Below are 20980 nucleotides of genomic sequence, written 5' to 3'. Positions count from 1 at the left end.
AAGGTGGCCTTAAGGTACATTCACACGTGGCGTAAAAACTGCAGATTTGCTGGCAGAAGATCCACAGCATTGTACAGTAGCATCAAAATGGAGGAGATGTGAATAAATCTTATCCATACGCCATGGAGAAAATCCGCAGGGTAAATTGACTATCGCTGTGGGTTTTCCGTCCGCAGCATGTCAGTTAGTACTGCTGCTCGTACTGGGGCTTTCAATGTTGGCACCGAAGGACGACTTGTCCTGGCTGTGATGCCAGCATGAGGACCAGCCCATTTTAAGTTTTGTTCGCGGTGGCGGCTTTCCTTCCGATCTGCAGCAGACTCGCCACTGGTGGACGTACCCTGAGTTTGAGTTCACATGTTTTGTTTGTTTTTTAGCGTTTTTGCCACAGTGTACCGCTCCCACACAGAGCATGTTTCCCAGACTGAATATGCGTGTGTAAACCTGGCCTAACCCTGGGTTCACACCTGAGCGTTCCTCAAAAGCGCGTTTTACGCGCGTTTTTGTCGTGCGTTTTTATGCGCGTTTTTTGTAATAGTAAACGCGCGTTTGACGCGCGTTTGTGTCATTGACTGCAGTGTCCTATGGCCACAAACGCGCGTCAAAACGCCCCAAAGAAGCTCAAGTACTTGTTTGAGCGTCGGGCGTTTTACAGCGCGTTCGTACGCGCTGTAAAACGCCCAGGTGTGAACCCTTCCCATAGGGAAGCATTGGTTTTCATGTCTTAAGCGTTTTACAGCGCGTTTGAACGCGCTGTAAAACGCTCAGGTGTGAACCCAGGGTTAGAGCCCTAATGCAGGTTCTGTCCTGGATGATCTGTCTGCCTGGGCCATACTGGACTCACATGTGGTTTTCCTAGACTCTCTTCACACTACATTTATGGGCCACCTCTAAAGGATATTTTGCTTAACATACCAGTAGGTTTCTATGAGAAAACATTTGACAGCTTAAAGGGACTGTCCAGTTTCTGAACTAAATTAAAAGAAATAAGGAAACTAAAGCCACTACTTACCTCTTCTATCACTTATCACTATTTCTAATCTCTCAGCGATATCGTGCCTTAATGGCCTCAATGACCACTCTTCGTAGTTACTGGAATCATGGCTCAGCAAAGCTTTGATGCCAGTAGTGTGGCACGTTCACTGATTGGCTGCAGCAGTCATTTGCTGGCAGCTTGTGATAAATCCCTGGTGACCAGCCCCGTGGTGAAAACGCCAGCTCCAGATGCTAGCTGAAAGTCCGAGGGAGATATGAAAGGAAGGACACACAAATGTTTGCTCCTTCTGGCACCTTTTGTTACTAAGGTGCTTGACTTCTTTTCAGAAATGCAGCATGGATTTACCTTGGGCATAAAATACCCCGTTGACATGCTTTGCTGCCAGAATGCTTGTGGATTCTCCCAGAATTTAGGTGCAGAATTTCCACCTAGGTCCTGGCAGAATCCCGAACATGTGAACACGGCCATGGGTCTCTTCTGCTGGGCACACTCCTCTGCCGGCATGTAGTAGGACAGCAAGTTAACGCATAGTATATGGAGTGGGTCCTATGCCAACACAGAGGCCTGGGACCAGCTAATTAAATGAACAGGACAGCAACATCACATCACTAAAGGTACAGGAAATCCAGCAGGTTTGGACTTCTGGCAGCTGTGGTGTCCCGGAGATTTGCAGGTTGCAGCATGAGGGCCTTGACTTCTATTAGTTGCGATGCAGGGGATGCTACACATTGCCATCTTTGGCTTCAGCCCTGTTTCCTGTCTCCACGGATTGCTTCATCCAGGAAGAATAATGCATAATGACGGTCCTTGAGAGAATTAAAGGAGCGTGTGTGTACATTAGTTATCAACGCTTTTATGGCAGGAAACAAGTCATCCTGACCAGCTGTGTAACGTGTGACCAGACTTCCTCTTTTGTGTGTTAGAGGTTTTAACCCCAACTAGGACCTGGGATTTTCCTTCCTGATATTCGTGGTAGTTCACATATATTATAATGCAAGTCCCTGCTAGAGCCTGCTTTGAGCACTGGGCATTGTTATTCCTGTGAGTGCTATGTAGGCAAGCTAAACTCAGATGCTCTGCCAGTTACTAGTGATATGCCATGACCTGGAAGAACGAGAGCCGTCATAGACAGTGTGGCAGAGCCATACCATTATACTAATGTACAGTGCTGCCCTTAATTATTCATACCCCAGGCAAATTTTGACTTAAAGTTACTTTTATTCAACCAGCAAGTTATTTTTTGACGGGAAATGACATAGGTGTCTCCCAAAAGACCCCGTTAAAATGAATGTGTCTCCACCCATTTCGCAAAATTGCGGAACAGTTTAGAGCCAGAATTACGGACGGTGTATAGACCCTTAGGGCTCATTTACATTACTGTATGAATGGGTCTGCATCCATTCTGCTATTTTGCGGAACTGGTGCAGACCCATTAATTTCAATGGGAAAAAAGATAGAAAATGTCCTATTCTTGTTTGCAATCGCTGACAAGAATAGGCATTTCTATCATAGGGCCAGTCATGTGCGGACCCCAGAACACTTAAGGACGTCCGAATGAACCCTTAAGATGTACCAAATGTACAGCACATCTTTAAACTGTCTAGTTTAAAGGCTGTTGTCAGGAGGAAGCATTCCTTCCCAGCAATCGCCTGCTCGTTAGCGGTGGAGACCACTACTATTACATGCAGCAATCTCCTCCACAGTCTGCGGACAAGGATAATGGGCCGCCAGTTCCGTTCCGCAAATTGTGAAACGCACATGAATGGGATCTGTTTTTTCTGGATCAGCAATTTTGCGGACCGCAATAGACAGCGCAGTCGCGTGAATGCGCCCTTAAACTGTCTAGTCTAAATTTTATACTACCTATTAGCTTACTTTGACCTAGAATTCTGGTGCAACTTTGGCACACTTGAGAGTCATTTACTACGGTTGCTACACCAGTTTTTGGCGGAAGAAAAGTTACAAGACTGCATTTGAAACGTTATAAATACCTGACAATATTTTGTTGCACAGGTTCCCCACTTTGGAGTGACGAGGGCCAGGACCTCATAAAGACTTGCTGTGAATTCCTGCCTGACTGCGGGTCTAACGTACTTTACTCACATAATTAGTAAGACTGCGACAATTTTTGATTCGCAGTTGATAAACCTGGCTTAAAGTACCTTGACAAGCTAACCACTTCCACTTTTCAAAACTGGAGTGAGTGGTATAAAACTGCAAAATGTATCAAAATTATGGTGCAGGTAAAGGCCAAAAATTCATAGCATACGCTGGTCTATCAAAACCAGATGCCTTGCCAGATGCTGCGTCATAAATTAGGCACAGCATCCGGCAGTCCGCGTGCCTGAACCCTGACTGTCGTAGATTTCAGTGTCCTTCTACTCCAGAAAACTGGTGGTGATAAATGTGGTGGGGCTCCTCCCTGCCCCTCCCCACCCTCCTCTTATCGGGAAAGTGGCAAGGCTGGCAGAGCAACAGCATGTGTGCAAAAGTTTTGATTAACTGTGCTAGTAATGTGTTTATCTATGGTAAGGAGAAGTTCCTCATGGTATATTTACACAGTGTAATGTTATTGATCTGCATGTGGATTTAACCCGACGAGGGTAATTTGCGTGTGTCACCTGCCGCAGGTCACTTGTGGAAGCCACAGCAAGAATGCTCATTCTCTTTCCATGGCCCATGGCGCAGGTATCATTTAGATACAATGGCTGGCAGAATACATGTTTTTTTTTTTTTCCTATGGATTTCACAGACTACACCATAAAATCCACTGTATGAACATACCCTTCTGCTGTATGTCTTATGCGTGATTTCCCACACACGGCAGGTTTGTCGCTGTCACAGCATGTTGCAGTGCGACACCATTGATTATCATACGAGCTGCAGTTGGCTGTAATTCGGACCGCACTTTATTTATTGTGCATCATTAAAGAGGACCTTTCACCTGGAAAAACATTGTGAACTAAGTATCATGGCATATAGAGCGGTGCCCAGGGATCTCACTGCACTTACTATTATCCCTGGGCGCCGCTCCGTTCGGCCGCGATGTCCTCCGGTATCTTCGCTCACTTGGTTATAGTAGTCGGAGACTTAGGGGACTTGGTTATAGTAGGCGGCGTCTGCCCTTGTTCTGCTGTGCGTCTTCTCCTCCTAGGCTGTAGCGCTGGCCAATCGCAGTGCACAGCCTGGGAGAAAAAAAAACTCCCAGGCTGTGAGCTCTGCGCTGCGATTGGCCAGCGCTACATCCTAGGAGGAGGAGACGCCCAGCAGAACAAGGGCAGACTCCTCCTACTATAACCAAGTCCCCGAACATACTGGAGGACATAACGGGAGAACGGAGCGGCGCCCTGGGATAATAGTAAGTGCACTGAGATCCCTGGGCGCCGCTGTATATGTCATGATACTTAGTTCACAATGTTTTTCCAGGTGAAAGGTCCTCTTTAATGGCTGCGTGGCACCCACAAAACCGTCGTTAAAAGCAGACATGTTAAACAGTGCGGTCCTAATTAGTCTACAGCTTGTGGGGCTGCCTGACCGTAAACGTGGCATGACCGCTCACTGTCACCGTACCCTCACTGCATCAACAAACATACATTCACAAAGCTGAAGCTAGTCAGTTTAGCAGCTTAAGGCCTCGTCCACATTTCCGTTTTTCACTGACGTGTGTTGTCCGCATTTTCTGGAGACAGCACATGTACGCATTGATTTAAATGTCTGTTCACATTTCAGTATATTTTTTATTTTATTGGCAAGTCTTCGGTTTTTTTCACCGGAGAGAAAACCGTAGCATGCTACGGTTTTCTCTTTTGCCTGATCAGTCGAAACTACTGAACTGAAGACATCCTGATGCAAATTGAACGGATTACTCTCCATTCAGAATGCATGGGGATAAAACTGATCAGTTCTTTTCCGGTATAGAGCCCCTGTGACGGAACTCTATGCCGGAAAAGAAAAACGCAAGTGTGTACCCTTAGGCCTCTTTCACACTTGCATTGTCCGGATCCGGCGTGTACTCCACTTGCCGGAATTACACGCCGGATCCGGAAAAACGCAAGTGTACTGAAAGCATTTGAAGACGGATCCGTCTTCATAATGCTTTCAGTGTTACTATGGCAGCCAGGACGCTATTAAAGTCCTGGTTGCCATAGTAGGAGCGGGGAGCGGGGGAGCAGTATACTTACAGTCCGTGCGGCTCCCGGGGCGCTCCAGAATGACGTCAGAGCGCCCCATGCGCATGGATGACGTGCCATGTGATCACGTGATCCATGCGCTTGGGGCGCCCTGACGTCACTTTGGAGCACCCCAGGAGCCGCACAGACGGTAAGTATGCTGCTCCCCACTACACTTTACCATGGCTGCCAGGACTTTAGCGTCCCGGCAGCCATGGTAACCATTCAGAAAAAGCTAAACGTTGGAACGACGTTTAGCTTAAGGCCGGATCCGGATCAAGGCCTTTCAATGGGCATTAATTCCGGATCCAGCCTTGTGGCAAGTCTTCATAGAAATGAATGGGTCGGGATTCAGTGCGGGCGCAATGCGTTCAACTCGCGCATCGCATCCGCGCGGAATACTCGCCCGTGTGAAAGGGGCCTTAGGATTAGCAGATAATTTGAAGGCAAAATGAGTCAGGTGTTTTCAATCAATTGGATGAGGTGTAAGCGAATCTATTAAAGTCTTATTTTCACAACAGGTTTGTGGAAATGTATCATGACACAAAGAAAGAAGGTTTTCGAGGAATTCTGAAGAAGGGTTGTACCATCTGTACATTTTTCCTCTATTGGCACACAATCTGTAAGTGGACACCAATCCACAGTCAGACAGATTGTGTGCAAATGGAGGAAATTCAAGACCGTTATTACCCTCCCCAAGAGTGGTCATACCAAGAACATTGTAATTGTCTGCTAGGTCATATTAACACAACTTAAAGGGCTTCTGTCACCCCCCATTTTGCAATTTTCAGTATCGGACATTAGCTATTTGCTAATGTCAGTTGAGTCTATATATATATATATATATATATATATATATATATATATATATATATATATATATATATATATATATATACACAGTCATGTGAAAAAATTAGGACACCCTTTGAAAGCATGTGGTTTTTTGTAACATTTTTAATAAAAGGTTATTTCATCTCCGTTTCAACAATACAGAGAGATTAAAGTAATCCAACTAAACAAAGAAAACTGAAGAAAAGTCTTTTCAAGATCTTCTGTAAATGTCATTCTACAAAAATGCCTATTCTAACTGAGGAAAAAGATAGGACACCCTCACATGTATTCCCTCTTAAATTGGCTCAGATCTCACACAGGTATATCACACCAGGTGCACATAATTAGTAGATCGTTACTCTGCATGTTGAATGAGGCTTGCCCTATTTAAACCTCAGACATTTAGTTTGGTGTGCTCCTGACTGTTGAAGTGAGAGTGAGCACCATGGTGAGAGCAAAAGAGCTGTCAGAGGACTTCAGAAAAAAGATTGTAGCAGCCTATGAGTCTGGGAAGGGATTTAAAAAGATCTCAAAATATTTTGAAATCAGCCATTCCACTGTCCGGAAGATAGTCTACAAGTGGAGGGCTTTCAAAACAACTGCCAACATGCCCAGGACTGGTCGCCCCAGCAAGTTCACCCCAAGAGCAGACCGCAAGATGCTAAAAGAGGTCTCCAAAAACCCTAAAGTGTCATCTCGAGAACTACAGCAGGCTCTGGCTACTGTTGATGTAGAAGTACATGCCTCTACAATCAGAAAGAGACTGTACAAGTTTAACTTGCATGGGAGGTGTGCAAGGAGGAAACCTTTGCTTTCCAAGAGAAACATCGAGGCCAGACGGACATTTGCCAGAGATAAAGTTGACAAAGACCAGGACTTCTGGAATAATGTTCTTTGGACAGATGAGTCCAAAATTGAATTATTTGGACACAACAGCAGAGGACATGTTTGGCGTAAACCAAACACAGCATTCCAAGAAAAGAACCTCATACCAACTGTGAAGCATGGAGGTGGAAGTGTCATGGTTTGGGGCTGCTTTGCTGCAGCAGGACCTGGTCAGCTCACCATCATAGAATCCACGATGAATTCTACTGTGTATCAGAAGGTGCTTGAAGAACATGTGAGACCATCAGTTAGAAAATTAAAGCTGAAGCGGAACTGGACCATGCAACATGACAATGACCCAAAACATACTAGTAAATCAACCAAAGATTGGCTGAAAAAGAAGAAATGGAGAGTCCTGGAATGGCCAAGTCAAAGTCCAGATTTGAATCCCATTGAGATGCTGTGGGGTGACTTGAAAAGGGCTGTACGTGCAAGAAACCCCTCAAACATCTCACAGCTGAAAAAGTTCTGCATTGAGGAGTGGGGTAAAATTTCCTCAGACCGATGTCGAAGACTGGTAGATGGCTACAAGAACCGTCTCACTGCAGTTATTTCAGCCAAAGGAGGTAACACTCGCTATTAGGGGCAAGGGTGTCCTATCTTTTTCCTCAGTTAGAATAGGCATTTTTGTAGAATGACATTTACAGAAGATCTTGAAAAGACTTTTCTTCAGTTTTCTTTGTTTAGTTGGATTACTTTAATCTCTCTGTATTGTTGAAACGGAGATGAAATAACCTTTTATTAAAAATGTTACAAAAAACCACATGCTTTCAAAGGGTGTCCTAATTTTTTCACATGACTGTATATATATCACTCTTGCCTCTCTCTGTGCTGTAATTTCTTTAAAAATGTTACTTTTATAATATACTAATTACTTAACTACCAGCAACTTGGGCGATTTACTTGCTGGTAGCCGCCGCATCCTCGTACTATAAACACGCCTCCTCCTGCACTTGATAGACAGGGCCAGCAAGCGCTCTCCTCCTCCCGCTGGCCCTCTCTGCCCATGAAATCCCGCGCCTGCGCCGTACCGGTCCTCATTCGGCGCAAGCGCTCTGAGAGGAGGACGCACGCCCCTTCCTCAGTGCGCCTGCGCTGATGACGTCGGCCTACACCCGGAAAAGCGTCCTTCTCTCATGTGCAGACCGGGAAAACTGTGAAAAAAAAAATATACAAGACGGATCCGTCTATATGCATGACAAGCGGAGAGACGGATCCGTTCTTGCAATGCATTTGGTAGACGGATCCGGACTCTTGCCACTCACAGACATGTGATATTGAATCATTATCCTCAATAAATAAGTGACCACGTCTAATATTTTTGACTCATTTATTTGATTTGGTTATCTTTTATATACTTTTAGGACTTGTGTAAAAATGTGATGTAGTTTTGTCAAATCTCTGCAGAAATATCAAATTCTGAAGGGTTCACTAACTATCAAGCACCACTCTACATAGGGAAAAAGACTGCAGAGTCTAGCACAAGAAAGTGTGCATTAAATGGATAACTTATGTGACTGATGTCACTTTGGCAATCATGAGGCACATACATCATGTGTATAGGTTAAACATGGGACAAAAATGTGATGTGAACACAGCCGAAGGCTACATGCACATGACCGTATGTGTTTTGCGATCCGCAAATTGCAGATCTGCAAAAAAAAAAAACACGGATGGCGTCCGTATGCCACCCGTTTTTTTTTTTTTGTTTTTTTTTTTGCGGATCCGTTGTAACAATGCCTAAAACAGACAAGAATAGGACATGTTCTAGTTTTTTTGTGCATGTAACCCTAATGTAATGTCTTTCTACAGTGACCTTCTAACAAGAACGTGAAATGTGCTATGGAACTAGTTTCAGGGGAAGATGAATATCTGTGCCAGAGACAAAAGTATTGTGTGGACCGGCCCATATACACACAGGAATATTTGCAAGAACATTTACATTTGAGGAAGAAAGAGCCAACGTCATTTCTCCATAAAGTGGGCCAATCTTGCCGGTAAGAATCTTTCACATTTGCTTTCTTTACTGACACATACCCCCTTCTTTCTTTACTGACACATACCCCCTTCTCTCTCACACACACACACACACAAAGAGAAATCAGGTGGGTGCTTAAAAAGGTTTTAGACCAGGATTCAGCTCTCTCAAAAAAGCTTTTATGGCACCATTACATGACCTGTATTAGCCAACAGAAACGTTTAGGTCCTTCAGTCTTTGCCTCACTGACATTCACACAGATTTACACCAGGTTTCTTTAACAACCTAGCCATTTTTCTTCAATGTTTTAGGTACTCTGTGGATGTCACTGTAATGGGGGTACTGTGCATGTCAGTGTTATGGGAGCACAATGGATGTCACTGCTATGGGGGCACTGTGGATGTCACTGTTAAGCAGGTGCTGTGTATGTGACTGTTCTCATTACTGTTATGGGGTCACTGGACGTCATGGTTATGGGGGGGGCGCTACGGATGTCACTGGAATGGGGGGCGCTACGAATGTCACTGGAATGGGGGACGCTACGGATGTCACTGGAATAAGGGGCGCTACGGATGTCACTGGAAGGGGGGGCGCTACGGATGTCACTGGAAGGGGGGACGCTACGGATGTCACTGGAAGGGGGGCGCTACGGATGTCACTGGAAGGGGGGGCGCTACGGATGTCACTGGAAGGGGGGGGCGCTACGGATGTCACTGGAAGGGGGGGGCGCTACGGATGTCACTGGAAGGGGGGGGCGCTACGGATGTCACTGGAAGGGGGGCGCTACGGATGTCACTGGAAGGGGGGGGCGCTACGGATGTCACTGGAAGGGGGGGCGCTACGGATGTCACTGGAAGGGGGGGCGCTACGGATGTCACTGGAAGGGGGGGGCGCTACGGATGTCATTGGAAGGGGGGGGGCGCTACGGATGTCACTGGAAGGGGGGGCGCTACGGATGTCACTGGAAGGGGGGGGGGCGCTACGGATGTCACTGGAAGGGGGGGGGGCGCTGCGGATGTCACTGGAAGGGGGGGGCGCTGCGGATGTCACTGGAATGTAGGGCCCTCTGATGTCACTGGTATGGGGTGCTGCTGATGTCACTGGCATGGAGGCATTACACACACACCGTTCATGTCTAAGCCTAATTTCTATCAAATGATACTCCATGTAGATGGTATTTAGTATGAGACAGTTTTATGTGTACTCCTTGTCCTCATGTAGTTTGTAGAGGATATGTTTACAAGAGTTTTCTTAGGTAATCCCCTGTGACTTGCTTCACATACGTAGGTATATAATGCTAATCTTCTGTAATTGTGCAATTTTTATTTAATCAGCTACTCCTTGAAAGTACACAGGAAGCAGCTCTATTGGAATCCAGTAATGAAGTCACTATGTATGGGTGGGGGATTTTCTGTATTTGTCAGGTTATTTAATTTGTGATTGCTTTATTTTTTTTAATTAAGATTGTCTCATGCATTATTCTTAGGGGATGTTTTTCAGGGTTTGGACTAATCACCTTATATCCAGAGATGGCCAATGATAATGCAACAGCATGCAAAGAAATGTTGGCCCACTGTATGCCTCTGACTTTGGGGTAACAGTGGAGGGAAGCTCTTTCCTGTTCCTTCAAAAATGTGTCCCTGTGCTCAAAGCGAGGTTCATAAAGACACCTTTGACCACTCCAGGACAATTTTTCGTATTTTCATTTTTTAACTTCCCGCCTTCCATGGTCCATAACTTTTATACTTGTTTTATTCACATAATTATTTATTATACTTGTTTTTTTTGTGGGACAAGTTGTATTTTTTTTTTTGATGGAACCATTTAATTTACCATATCATGATGAAAAATAGGAAAAAAAAATCTTTGCTAGATGAAATTTTAAAAAACGTAGAATTCCGACATTTTATTCATTCTTTTTATTTTTTTACTTTTTTTTAGTCCCGTTAGAGGACTTGAACATGTGATTATTTGATCGCTATACCAAAGACTGCAGTAGTATACTATTTCAGTCTATGGCATTTGTACAGGTTTCCTATTAAAGGGGTTGTGCAGTGGAGTAAACGTGATGAATTATCCTCATGATAGGTCATCAATATCAGTTTGGCGGGGTTCCATCTCCCAGCTGTTTGAAGCTCCTCTGCACAACCCTTTTAAGGCTTGCTGCTGGCACAAGGCCTGAGGCTGCCATAATGACTGATCAGCACCCGACCGTTTTGCCACAGGGGTGCTGATCAGAGGTCAGAGGGAACCCTATTCATTTGAATAACCTTTCAGATGCTGTGGCCACTGTTGCCTATGGCGTCTTAAGGGTTAAATGACTGGGAGTGGGATGTTCTGTTGATCTCAAAAAATGTTCTTTTGGCGGAATGATCACACTTCCCAAAATCTGTGGGAAAATCTTTCCAGGCGAGTGCAGGCTGTTATATCCGCAAATAGGCCTAACTCCATATGAACTCCCATGACGTGCTATAGGATGTCCAGCAAGCTCATCAGTGGGATGGTCAGGTGTCCACATACTTTTGGTATAGTTTAACAAATGGGGTTAGATCCCAGTATAGGAAAGACATTGACATATTATAAGGTTCTCCTTCTTGTGTCCACCAAGATCTTTGTTTTTTGGCATACAGTGAGGGAACACACCATACATACAACCATGTAGTGGAGCTCTACAGTGTATCCTCAATATGGCTGAAAGCAGAACCGCCTGCAGTGCTCCCTAACCGAGCCAAACATAAATGCTCCCTGCAATGGCTAAGGCTACTTTCACACTAGCGTTTTTGCTGGATCCGGCAGTGTTCAGCAAAAACGCTTCCGTTACTGATAATACAACCATCTGCATCCGTTACGAACAGATCCGGTTGTATTATCTTTAACATAGCCAAGACGGATCCGTCATGACCCATAATTCAAGTCAATGGGGACGGATCAGTTTTGCTCCACATCCCATGACTGAAAGAAAATCGCAGCATGCGGTATAGAAACTCAACCAAACGGAGCGGAATGCATTTTGGAGCATTCTGTTCTGTTACATTTTGTCCCCATTGACAATGAATGGGGACAAAAGTGAAGCATTTTTTTTTTTTGAAACGCTAGTGTGAAAGTAGCCTAACACACCCTATACGTAGGTGCTCCTGTGGCCTTCTAGAAGGGTCGCAAAAATAGAAACTGAAATTTTATCTGTTGAGCATGACATGTTAGACTACCATTATATTTCTGCCCTGTGTTACAGATGTACTGCCAAAAAAGCCAAATCTCAACTATGCAGCTTTCTTCCTATTTTGAAATGGCTCCCACGTTATCCTGTAAAGGAGTACCTTATAGGAGACGTAGTGTCAGGACTGAGTACAGGAGTCATGCAGTTACCTCAAGGTTAGTAGATTTGTTTTACAGAGTGATACACATATGAAGGAGAACTAAATCTAAAGTTTAAGGCCTCTTTGCACTGGCTGATTATCGGGCAATATTTGCCCTGGGTTCCACCTATGAACATGCACTCACTCATCAGGTAAAAGTGTCATGACTGGTTTTACGATCATCATTAGCTGCTGCCCAGAAGCAATAGTAACATACATAGTTTGTAAGGCTGAAAAAAAAAAAGACATCCGTCTATCCAGTTCAGCCTATTATCCTGCAAGTTGATCCAGAGGAAGGCAAAAAAAAAAGAGGTAGAAGCCAATTTTCCTTATATTAGGGTAAAAAAAAATTCCTTCCCGACTCTAACCAGTCAGAATAACTCCCTGGATTAGCAACATCTACAGAAATCTTTAAAACTATAACCTGTAATATTAATACAATCCAGAAATGCATTCCACTGATAATGAGAACAAGCAAACACAGCAGCAATCGCTAGTCCCCATACAGAGGAAATGACCTCTGCGTGTAAATGCAGCTTACACCTCTTATGAGCAGGCAATTATCAGGAGTGGAATGGGTTGTTCCCAATAATTGCCTGAATTTGCCTGAATTTCTGAATCTGCCCCTGTAAAAAGGCCTTTTATTCCCTGTTCTGAGTTTTTTTTTTTTCACTTTATTGTGGAATGCAGAGAGACACTTTTGTTTTGAGGAGAGGATGACTGTAAGGTTATTCGATGGGGTTGCCAGTATGAAGTCCAGAAAATATGTCTTCTACAAGTAAATATCACGAAAAATTCTTGGAAAGTATAAGGCTAATTTCCCACAAGCATGTTTGGTCCAGGAAATGTGTGATGGCTGCATTTCTTGTACTGAATACTGCTGCTCTGACTCAAACTCACAGCATCATAATGACTTATGATGCTATCAATTCCTGCCCAACCATGGGTCTACTGTAGTGTACTCATGGCAGTATGTGTAGTCCTGCGGTCAGAAGTGCAGCCATCACATGGGTGTTGTTTATATGAAGACAGACTGAAGAGCAGATCTCACTCTGTAGGTCTCTCTGGAATAGTATATTATATACATTTGAATCCACACTAATCCCACCTTCGGCACTCCAGCTGCTGTGAAACGACAACTGCCAGTATGCAAACCTGCTCGGCTGCTCTTCTAACTCCCATAGAAGTGAATGAAGCATGTGGATGTATGTGACCGTGTTGGCCACTGCTGCACCTGTATTTGTGTTGTGGTTTACAGAAGTTTATTTTGTCTTTCAGGTTTAGCCTATGCCTTGCTGGCAGCAGTGCCACCTGTGTTTGGGTTATATTCTTCGTTCTACCCAGTGTTCTTATACACGTTCTTTGGTACATCAAGACACATATCAATAGGTGATGTATGGAACATGTGATATTTTGTTCATTACGTTTAACTTTTATGTATTTAGGGGATCGCATTTGGTGAGAATGACCTAGAACACACTGGGTAATGTAGTGGTGCAACATATTACAAGACTGTCCTTTTTAAAAAGGTCAAGTGGGTCGAAGTTGTCAGATACCATACAAACATATAGACAAGTAGCCTAAAATGATCTGTACTTTATGATAGCATATCATCGACCTCACTAGCTATTGGCACACAACAGCTACAGAGCAGGAATTCAGTGATAATGTCGGCTGCTTACTGGGTTGTAAAATATCCGATATCTTGAACTTCCTAATATTCAAGCGGCGTGAAAGAGCTGTATGTGTTAATGTCCTTCCATGAAAGAATGTTTCCCTCTAAAATGAAAAAATACATCCAAGGTCCTGAAATGTCCTCTTGTGCAACATCTACTTATCTTCATCTCCTACATGTGTTCTAGATGATGGGTGATGTCCTGTAATGGCGGCCATTGCAGTGTTTGTTGCCTCGCTTTCCACAAACCCTGAAAGACATTTAATTTTATTTCCTTATCCCTTACTATTCTGTAAGTCTGCAGTGTAGTTCTGGCATGTGCTATGGAAGCCATGATTGTATAATGGATGAAATTGAGAGGTAAAATGACCATAAAAAAAATTAAAGGGATTCTGTCAGCTAGTTTTAGCATATGTGTACATATGCTGCTGGATCGCCGCTAGCACGTCCACAATATACATTTTCCATATCTGTGAATGCTTTTATTTAGTCGGAAAAACAATTTTATATATAGGCATATGAGGTTAGAAAGGAGCCTAAGGTCACACAGTTGGAGCGCGGTAATTCCGCGCATGACCGCTAGCTCATGTGCAGTTCGTTCTTTGAGGCTGATGCCAGCATAGGGAAGGAACACCATGCTGGCACTGACATGCGGCGTAGTCACACATGCGCAAGATTACGGCACTTCAACTGATGACGTCGGGAAAGAAAGGAGGGGATTTTGAGGATGCGGGGTGGGCACCTTTACAGTAGGGGCGTGGCTGGGCTCCTGAAAGGTTGGTAACAGCCCCTTGGGCTCCTTTATAACCTCATATGCCTATATTTAAAATTGTTTTAGACCGACAAAGCTAGCCCCTATAAAAAAATGGATAGAAATTTTGGGACTTGATAATTGCACTCAAATGATATGCCAGGGATGGACCAGAGTTAGGAACCATATCATCAATGAAATGGAGGGATACCCAAATTAGAATAATTCATAGGGCAATTTATGGCTTTAAGATACCCCCGCACCCTAATAAACCCGATAGAATAACAAACTGCCCGAAATGCGGTCAGGGTTACACTGACTTATACCACGGTCTATGGTCGTGCCCAATGAGTGTAAACTTATGGAACGAGGTGGGTGGGATGATTAAAGACATTTGGGGACAGGAAGTGTTGGTCAAACCGCAACTATTTTTATTTAATTATGAAGATGAAAATCCAAGTCAGCGACCTCTTCCTGTCTTATTTCATTCGATATGTATGGTAGTGAAAAGGAGCACCTTGCAAAGATGCCCACGATAACCACTATTATAGAGGAACTGAAACAACTCTTCTACCTAGAACATCTAGATACAGAGAGTCAAAGAGAAAAAAAACATGTAATTTGTTCAAAAAATTGAAAAAATTAATTGTTACTTATATGTCTGACACCGAAATCCGATTGGCCATAGGTCCCTTCTCATTAACAGAGTGGTACCTAACTGAACCGCTGAAAGGCACCTTAGGCAGATTACTGCTACAGCCCACAGGTATTATTGATTGATGATATATTGACATTACAGTGTGTGCTAGGATGTAATGCAAGAATCAAATAGATACTTGCTTCAAAGTATTGTGAGATACCCTGGAAACTCATTATATTGTACTTATTATTCTATTTTTTTTTTTTTTTGTTATATACATTTATTTTATAATTGGGGTCTGCGCACCCTTTTGTTGTGGAACAACATTTGAAAAAAAATAAAGTGCTGTTAAAAAATAAATAAAATTGTTTTTCTGACTAAATGAAAGCGTTCACAGCTATGGAAAATGTATTGCGGACATACTAGTGGCGATCCAGCAGCACATGTACACACCTCTATATGCTAAAACTAGCTGACAGAATCCCTTTAAAAGCTGTGATTTATAGGCAGCAATAACGTATCTGTTGTAGTCTATGAACCTGGTGTATCAAACTACTGACACCATTAAAAATGTCCTCATTGGTCAGGAAATTCAAGGAAGGAAAGATGCAGATTATGAAAGTAAATTGTTGACAAGTAGCCTGATTAGGTGCAGAGGGTAATTAGAGGGACAACTGCTAATTTTCTCATCCCTTTAGTAGAAAAAATACCTTCTATTTGTGATTTTCAGGCATTGTGAACATGGACCCTCATAACTGTAAAGATCTGCTGAATGTGGTGGCTCTATATGAATAAAGATTATAATTATTATTATTATTATTATTATTATTATTACTACTCTTCTTATTATTGGACGTTTGTATGATAAATTTTTTGGGTATTTTTGATTTAAAGAAAACCAATGTAAAAAAAAATTGCTAACTGCTGGCTTGACCGTTTTTAAACACCATTTTACTCAATTTATGTGCAAATAGAGTTTTAAGGCCTCCCTCACCCGTTGGGGGCAGGGCCATCAGCCCCAGGAGATTTTATCGTAATTTACGCCTGTTCTCGCCTGTAAATAATGGCGGAAATATACGCCAGCTGTGACGGGTGGGACAGACGGAGGATGCGCATAATTTATGATGCAGTGTGAGTCTCCTTATAAATTAAGCGCATCCTCTGGTGGTGCAGGGGAAATCAAGAATGGTGTAGAAAATTTTGTCTTGATAAATCTCCTCCTGTGTCTTTATTGGGTGTTTTAATTCTATTCTTTCAGCTGTGTTGTTTGATATTGTTGTGATCCAATCCAGTATTTGTATGATGCTTTCATTACATTTTTGTACAAGGTATTTGAAAGGATGTTTTGGTCTAACATAGTGGGTTTGGATCTGGTTAAACTGAGAATGGGTTACAGTCCCTTGTGGATATGGCATTAATATTAATTACTGAAATTGTGCATGTTCATGACTACTGAGCCTCATAATAAGCTGAGACTTCCTGTTCTGTAGAGATCATTCCACAGCAGTCATCTCATTATCATTACAGACAGGATTACAATAAATTGTAACACCTCTAGATAACACTGGATCCACCATTTACAATAGCTATATTGTTTCTGAGTTAGGCAGACAGTATAGCTGTGTTACGCTGTTACTGTAGCTCTCACGCACCACCACAATCAGAGCTACCGGAACAGCGACCACTCTGTTTCCCGGCTGGCTGGTGGTCGGGTCTGTGTCTTATCTCGCCTTAGTAACAGCGGTTACCTTCTCATTGGTATAGTACACAAATATGTAAATAATGTGGTGTTGCATTACAGGTACATTTGCTGTCATCAGTCTGATGATTGGGGGAGTTGCTATTCGATTAGCCCCAGATGAAAAGTTCGATATAGTAGAAGCCAATATCACAAACAGCACAGAGTTTTTACAGAACATTGAAGCAAGAGATGCAATGCGAGTGAAAGTAGCTGTGGCCATCACATTACTTTGTGGTCTAATACAGGTACCCTTTTAGTGCTTATGTATTTGGGCTGTGCTGTACACACTTGTAGAACAGCCACTGTATACGTGGCTCTCTCCAGTCACTTCTGTGCGTGTTCCAAAAAAACAAGCTCCATTTGGTTTGATTTCTATTGTAAAATGGAAATCTAAACTTAGATGATACTGAAGCTGCTGCAGTGATCAGGCTCCGGCCCCTCGTACCCCTAACAGACGGCTGTTTTTGCAGGGGGAAGCTGCGGCCTGACAGTATTTCATGGTGACCATTCAGATGAACGGTTGTCATTGTTATACATGCACAGCACAATCTACTGGAGTGGGGGCCACTTTTACAGAGGTGGTCTCTGTTCTGCCTCCTAGAGGGGAGTGCTAGGGGGGCTGCACACAGCACAGTCGGGATGCAGTTGTAATGCATTGACTGCACCAAGAAACATGCATTCATATTGCAGTTAAAGACTGTATCCAGCTACAATTAATGGAATCATTTAGATCATTTCTGATATGAAGAATAGGGGTAAGCTGCAAACTCTAGAACTGCTCCGGGAACTTATGTTGTTTTTAACTGCGCTGTGTGGCATGGGTGTGAGTTTTCCAACAGAATTTCTGCATGGATTTTTGTGCACAGTTTGATGCAGTTTTGCCCTGATCTCACCCTTTGAATTGCGTGCAAAGAAAAAATACACAAAGTGTACAGAGATTTCTCAAAACGTATTCACTTTGCTGGTGCTGAATTAGTGATGTAAGCCAAAACGAGGATTGGAGCCTCCACAGACATAAGGTATAATGGAGAGATCCGTGCCTGTTCTGTGTTTAGAGCCGCACCTGGTTTTGGCTCAAAATCACTGACCAAACACGGACTGTGTGAATAAGGCATTACGCTGCGTTTTTTTTTTCCACACGAAAATCTGCGTGGAGAAACCATGCATAATCTGCATTGTGTGCATGATGCCCAAGCCACTCTGTGCCCCCTCAGTTCCAGGGGTGGATTAAGTGCATAATAGTTCCAGGGGCTGTCTACCCAACTCGGGCCCCTCCCTCCATTTTAGTAAAAATTAAATAATCTGTATAAAGAGGCTGTGGTGCTTCGTGAGCGCCACAGTCTTTTCCTAGGCCATATGACATCACATTCCTCGTTCACATGGTCTAGGTCAGGGATGTCAAACTTGTGGCCCTCCAGTTGTTGCAAAACTACAACTCCCATCATGCCTGGGCATACTACAGCTATCAGGGAATGATGGGAGTTGTAGTTTTGCAACATCTGGAGGGCCATGAGTTTGACTAGTTCACTAAGTCTAGGTGCAGCTCTGTCCCATCTGTGTGAATGGGTCTGCACTACCAAGCACAGTGCTATCAAATGGACAGAGCTGTGCTTGGTAAGGAGCAAAGAGGCTACGGCGCTCACTGGAACATCGCGGTCTCCTCAAACAGCAGATTGGCGGGGTACCAGGAGTCTGACCCCCACCATCTCATAAGTTAGCACAAACAGAAAAACAACAAAAAAAAAACAACAAAAGCTAGACCTGTGTCCGGAATGGTGAGGCAGGCATGCAATCTTCATGGTCCTGCGTCCCGACTCAGGCGTGCGATGATGTCATCATGCACACCTACGCTGGGATTATACTACCACATAGGCCTCAGGCCTACTGATCGGCGGCGGGGCAGGGAATTATGCACTCCCGTGCCCCGACGCAGTATGTGGCCCGAACGTACCTATGTTAATCCGCCACTGCTCAGTCCTCCTGCTTCCTCTGACGGCCCCTCCCTATCCTTGATTGACATGAACAGTGAATTTCATGGCGACAGACTCCCTCTAAAAAGATTGTGCACCCTTATAATTCACATAGAAAATGTGAGAAAGTAACAGTATAGGACATGTACTGATGTGTTGTGTATTGTTGTAGATGTGCCTAGGCATACTTAGATTTGGCTTTGTAGCCATCTACCTGACTGAACCTTTGGTACGAGGATTCACAACAGCAGCAGCAGTTCATGTCTTCGCCTCTCAGCTAAAATACCTCTTGGGAATTAAAACTAAAAAAAGATACAGCGGATTTCTAGCGGTGATATATGTAAGTGGTGTTTTTTCTTCGTCTGTTCTGTGATATTGAAATTCATTGTGTAAATTTCACCTAGTGAATACATTTAGCTTTGGGGCTAGTACTGGGTGTGATAATGCCATTAATGGTAAATAGAATTAAAGAGCTTGTCCGGGCTTTTTCATATTGATGACCTATCCTCAGGAAAGTACGCTGTAAATCAGTCGGCACTGCAGGTGTAGCATGGCGGTGCACTTGTCCTAGGATTGGCGTCCCATAGAAACAATGTTAATAAAAGACCGGCACTTGCTGTTCATAGTCTTACAAATATTATTTGTATTGCCTCATATCTATATCTGTGACGCGTTTCGGCACAAGCTGTGCCATTGTCAAACAGTAAACCGTTTTACTGTTTGACAAAGGCACAGCTTGTTCCGAAACGCGTCACAGATATAGATTTGTGGCAATAAAAAGAATATTTGCAAGACTACGAACAGCGAGTGCTGGTCCTTTATTACCACTATCCTTAGGATAGGTCATCAATATCAGATCGGCAGGGGTCCGACACCCTGCACCCCTTCTGATCACCTGTTTGAGGAGATGGCGCACTGTACGCTGTATGTCTATAGGACAGCAGCAGTGGCCTGGAAGGGAAGACGGCACAGCTTGCGCCGTCTCCTCAAACAGCTGATCAGTGGGGGTGCCGGATGTCAGACACCCGCCGATCTGATATTGATGACCTATCCTGAGCATAAATCTTCAATATGAAAAAGCGTGGAAAATCCCTTTACCTTTTTTAAACCTTAGTTATCTGATGTTAGAATATATCACAAAACATTTTAGTATCAGAATGCCAAAAATGTGAAATATTGGAGTCCTTAAGACTAAAGACCTAGCAGAATAAATCATCCGGCATATTTGTAGTTGGGGCAGAGGCTGAAGATCTTTAACATCTCTTTGTCTGTTTCAGAGTTTATTTGCTGTATTGTCCAATATTACAGCAACCAATATTGCCACCCTGATTGTCGGCATTATATGCATTGTCTTACTGCTGGCGGCCAAGGAAATCAATGACCGATTTAAAAAGAAATTGCCAGTTCCAATTCCCATGGAAATAATTGTTGTAAGTATTATTAACCTTGGACTGGAGAAATGTGCTGGCTCAGCAGAAATACAGCCCCCAGAGCATATCTAGGGGACAGCTTCTGTGTCATTGGAGGTGGAATGTGGAGACAGAACCTGTTGTGCACAGATTTTGCTCCCAGACATGGTGAATGCAGTCAAATGCAATGGCATATTCCCATCTCGACACATCATGGCTATATATTGTACAAGGTAAAGAGAATATTACTGACACAGTTGGAGGCACGTGTGGCCTTCATATATTCTGTGGGTTTTTTGGGCATATCAAGCCATGGTCATATACTGTATTTCTACTGTTGTGATAAATTACCTCAGCGGGCAGATGCCACCCTCTACTGAATGAGATTTTCTCAGACTCCTTTCATACAGTGTGGTTACCTACAGTATACCCTAGTAATAGTAGTTTTGTCATATTTTCATTCTCACAGCATTACCGGCAATTCAGCATGTAGAAACTGCAAAGTAGTTGTCTATAGACACAATTCTAAGAAAATCTTCCCGGCACCCTGCCTTTTTTTTTTTTGTGTTCTTTAA

At 43.5% G+C, this 20980-nt stretch overlaps 1 protein-coding gene across 1 annotated transcript in view; it reads left to right on the top strand.

Annotated features, from left to right (window-relative positions):
• SLC26A5 (solute carrier family 26 member 5) overlaps positions 1 to 20980 on the top strand; it is a 72955-nt gene that overhangs the window by 9912 nt on the left and 42063 nt on the right. The window contains exons 2-7 of the mRNA XM_044280164.1: positions 8698 to 8882; positions 12096 to 12235; positions 13498 to 13608; positions 17087 to 17271; positions 19169 to 19336; positions 20274 to 20426. Coding sequence (XP_044136099.1) covers positions 8728 to 8882; positions 12096 to 12235; positions 13498 to 13608; positions 17087 to 17271; positions 19169 to 19336; positions 20274 to 20426 — 912 coding nt within the window. The 5' untranslated portion in view covers positions 8698 to 8727. The remainder of the gene's footprint in view (positions 1 to 8697; positions 8883 to 12095; positions 12236 to 13497; positions 13609 to 17086; positions 17272 to 19168; positions 19337 to 20273; positions 20427 to 20980) is intronic.

The sequence above is a fragment of the Bufo gargarizans genome, chromosome 2 (assembly GCF_014858855.1).
Source record: "Bufo gargarizans isolate SCDJY-AF-19 chromosome 2, ASM1485885v1, whole genome shotgun sequence".
NCBI classification, from domain to species: domain Eukaryota; kingdom Metazoa; phylum Chordata; class Amphibia; order Anura; family Bufonidae; genus Bufo; species Bufo gargarizans.
Note: the sequence above shows the minus strand (reverse complement) of the source record. Positions and strands in the feature narration are given on the sequence as shown.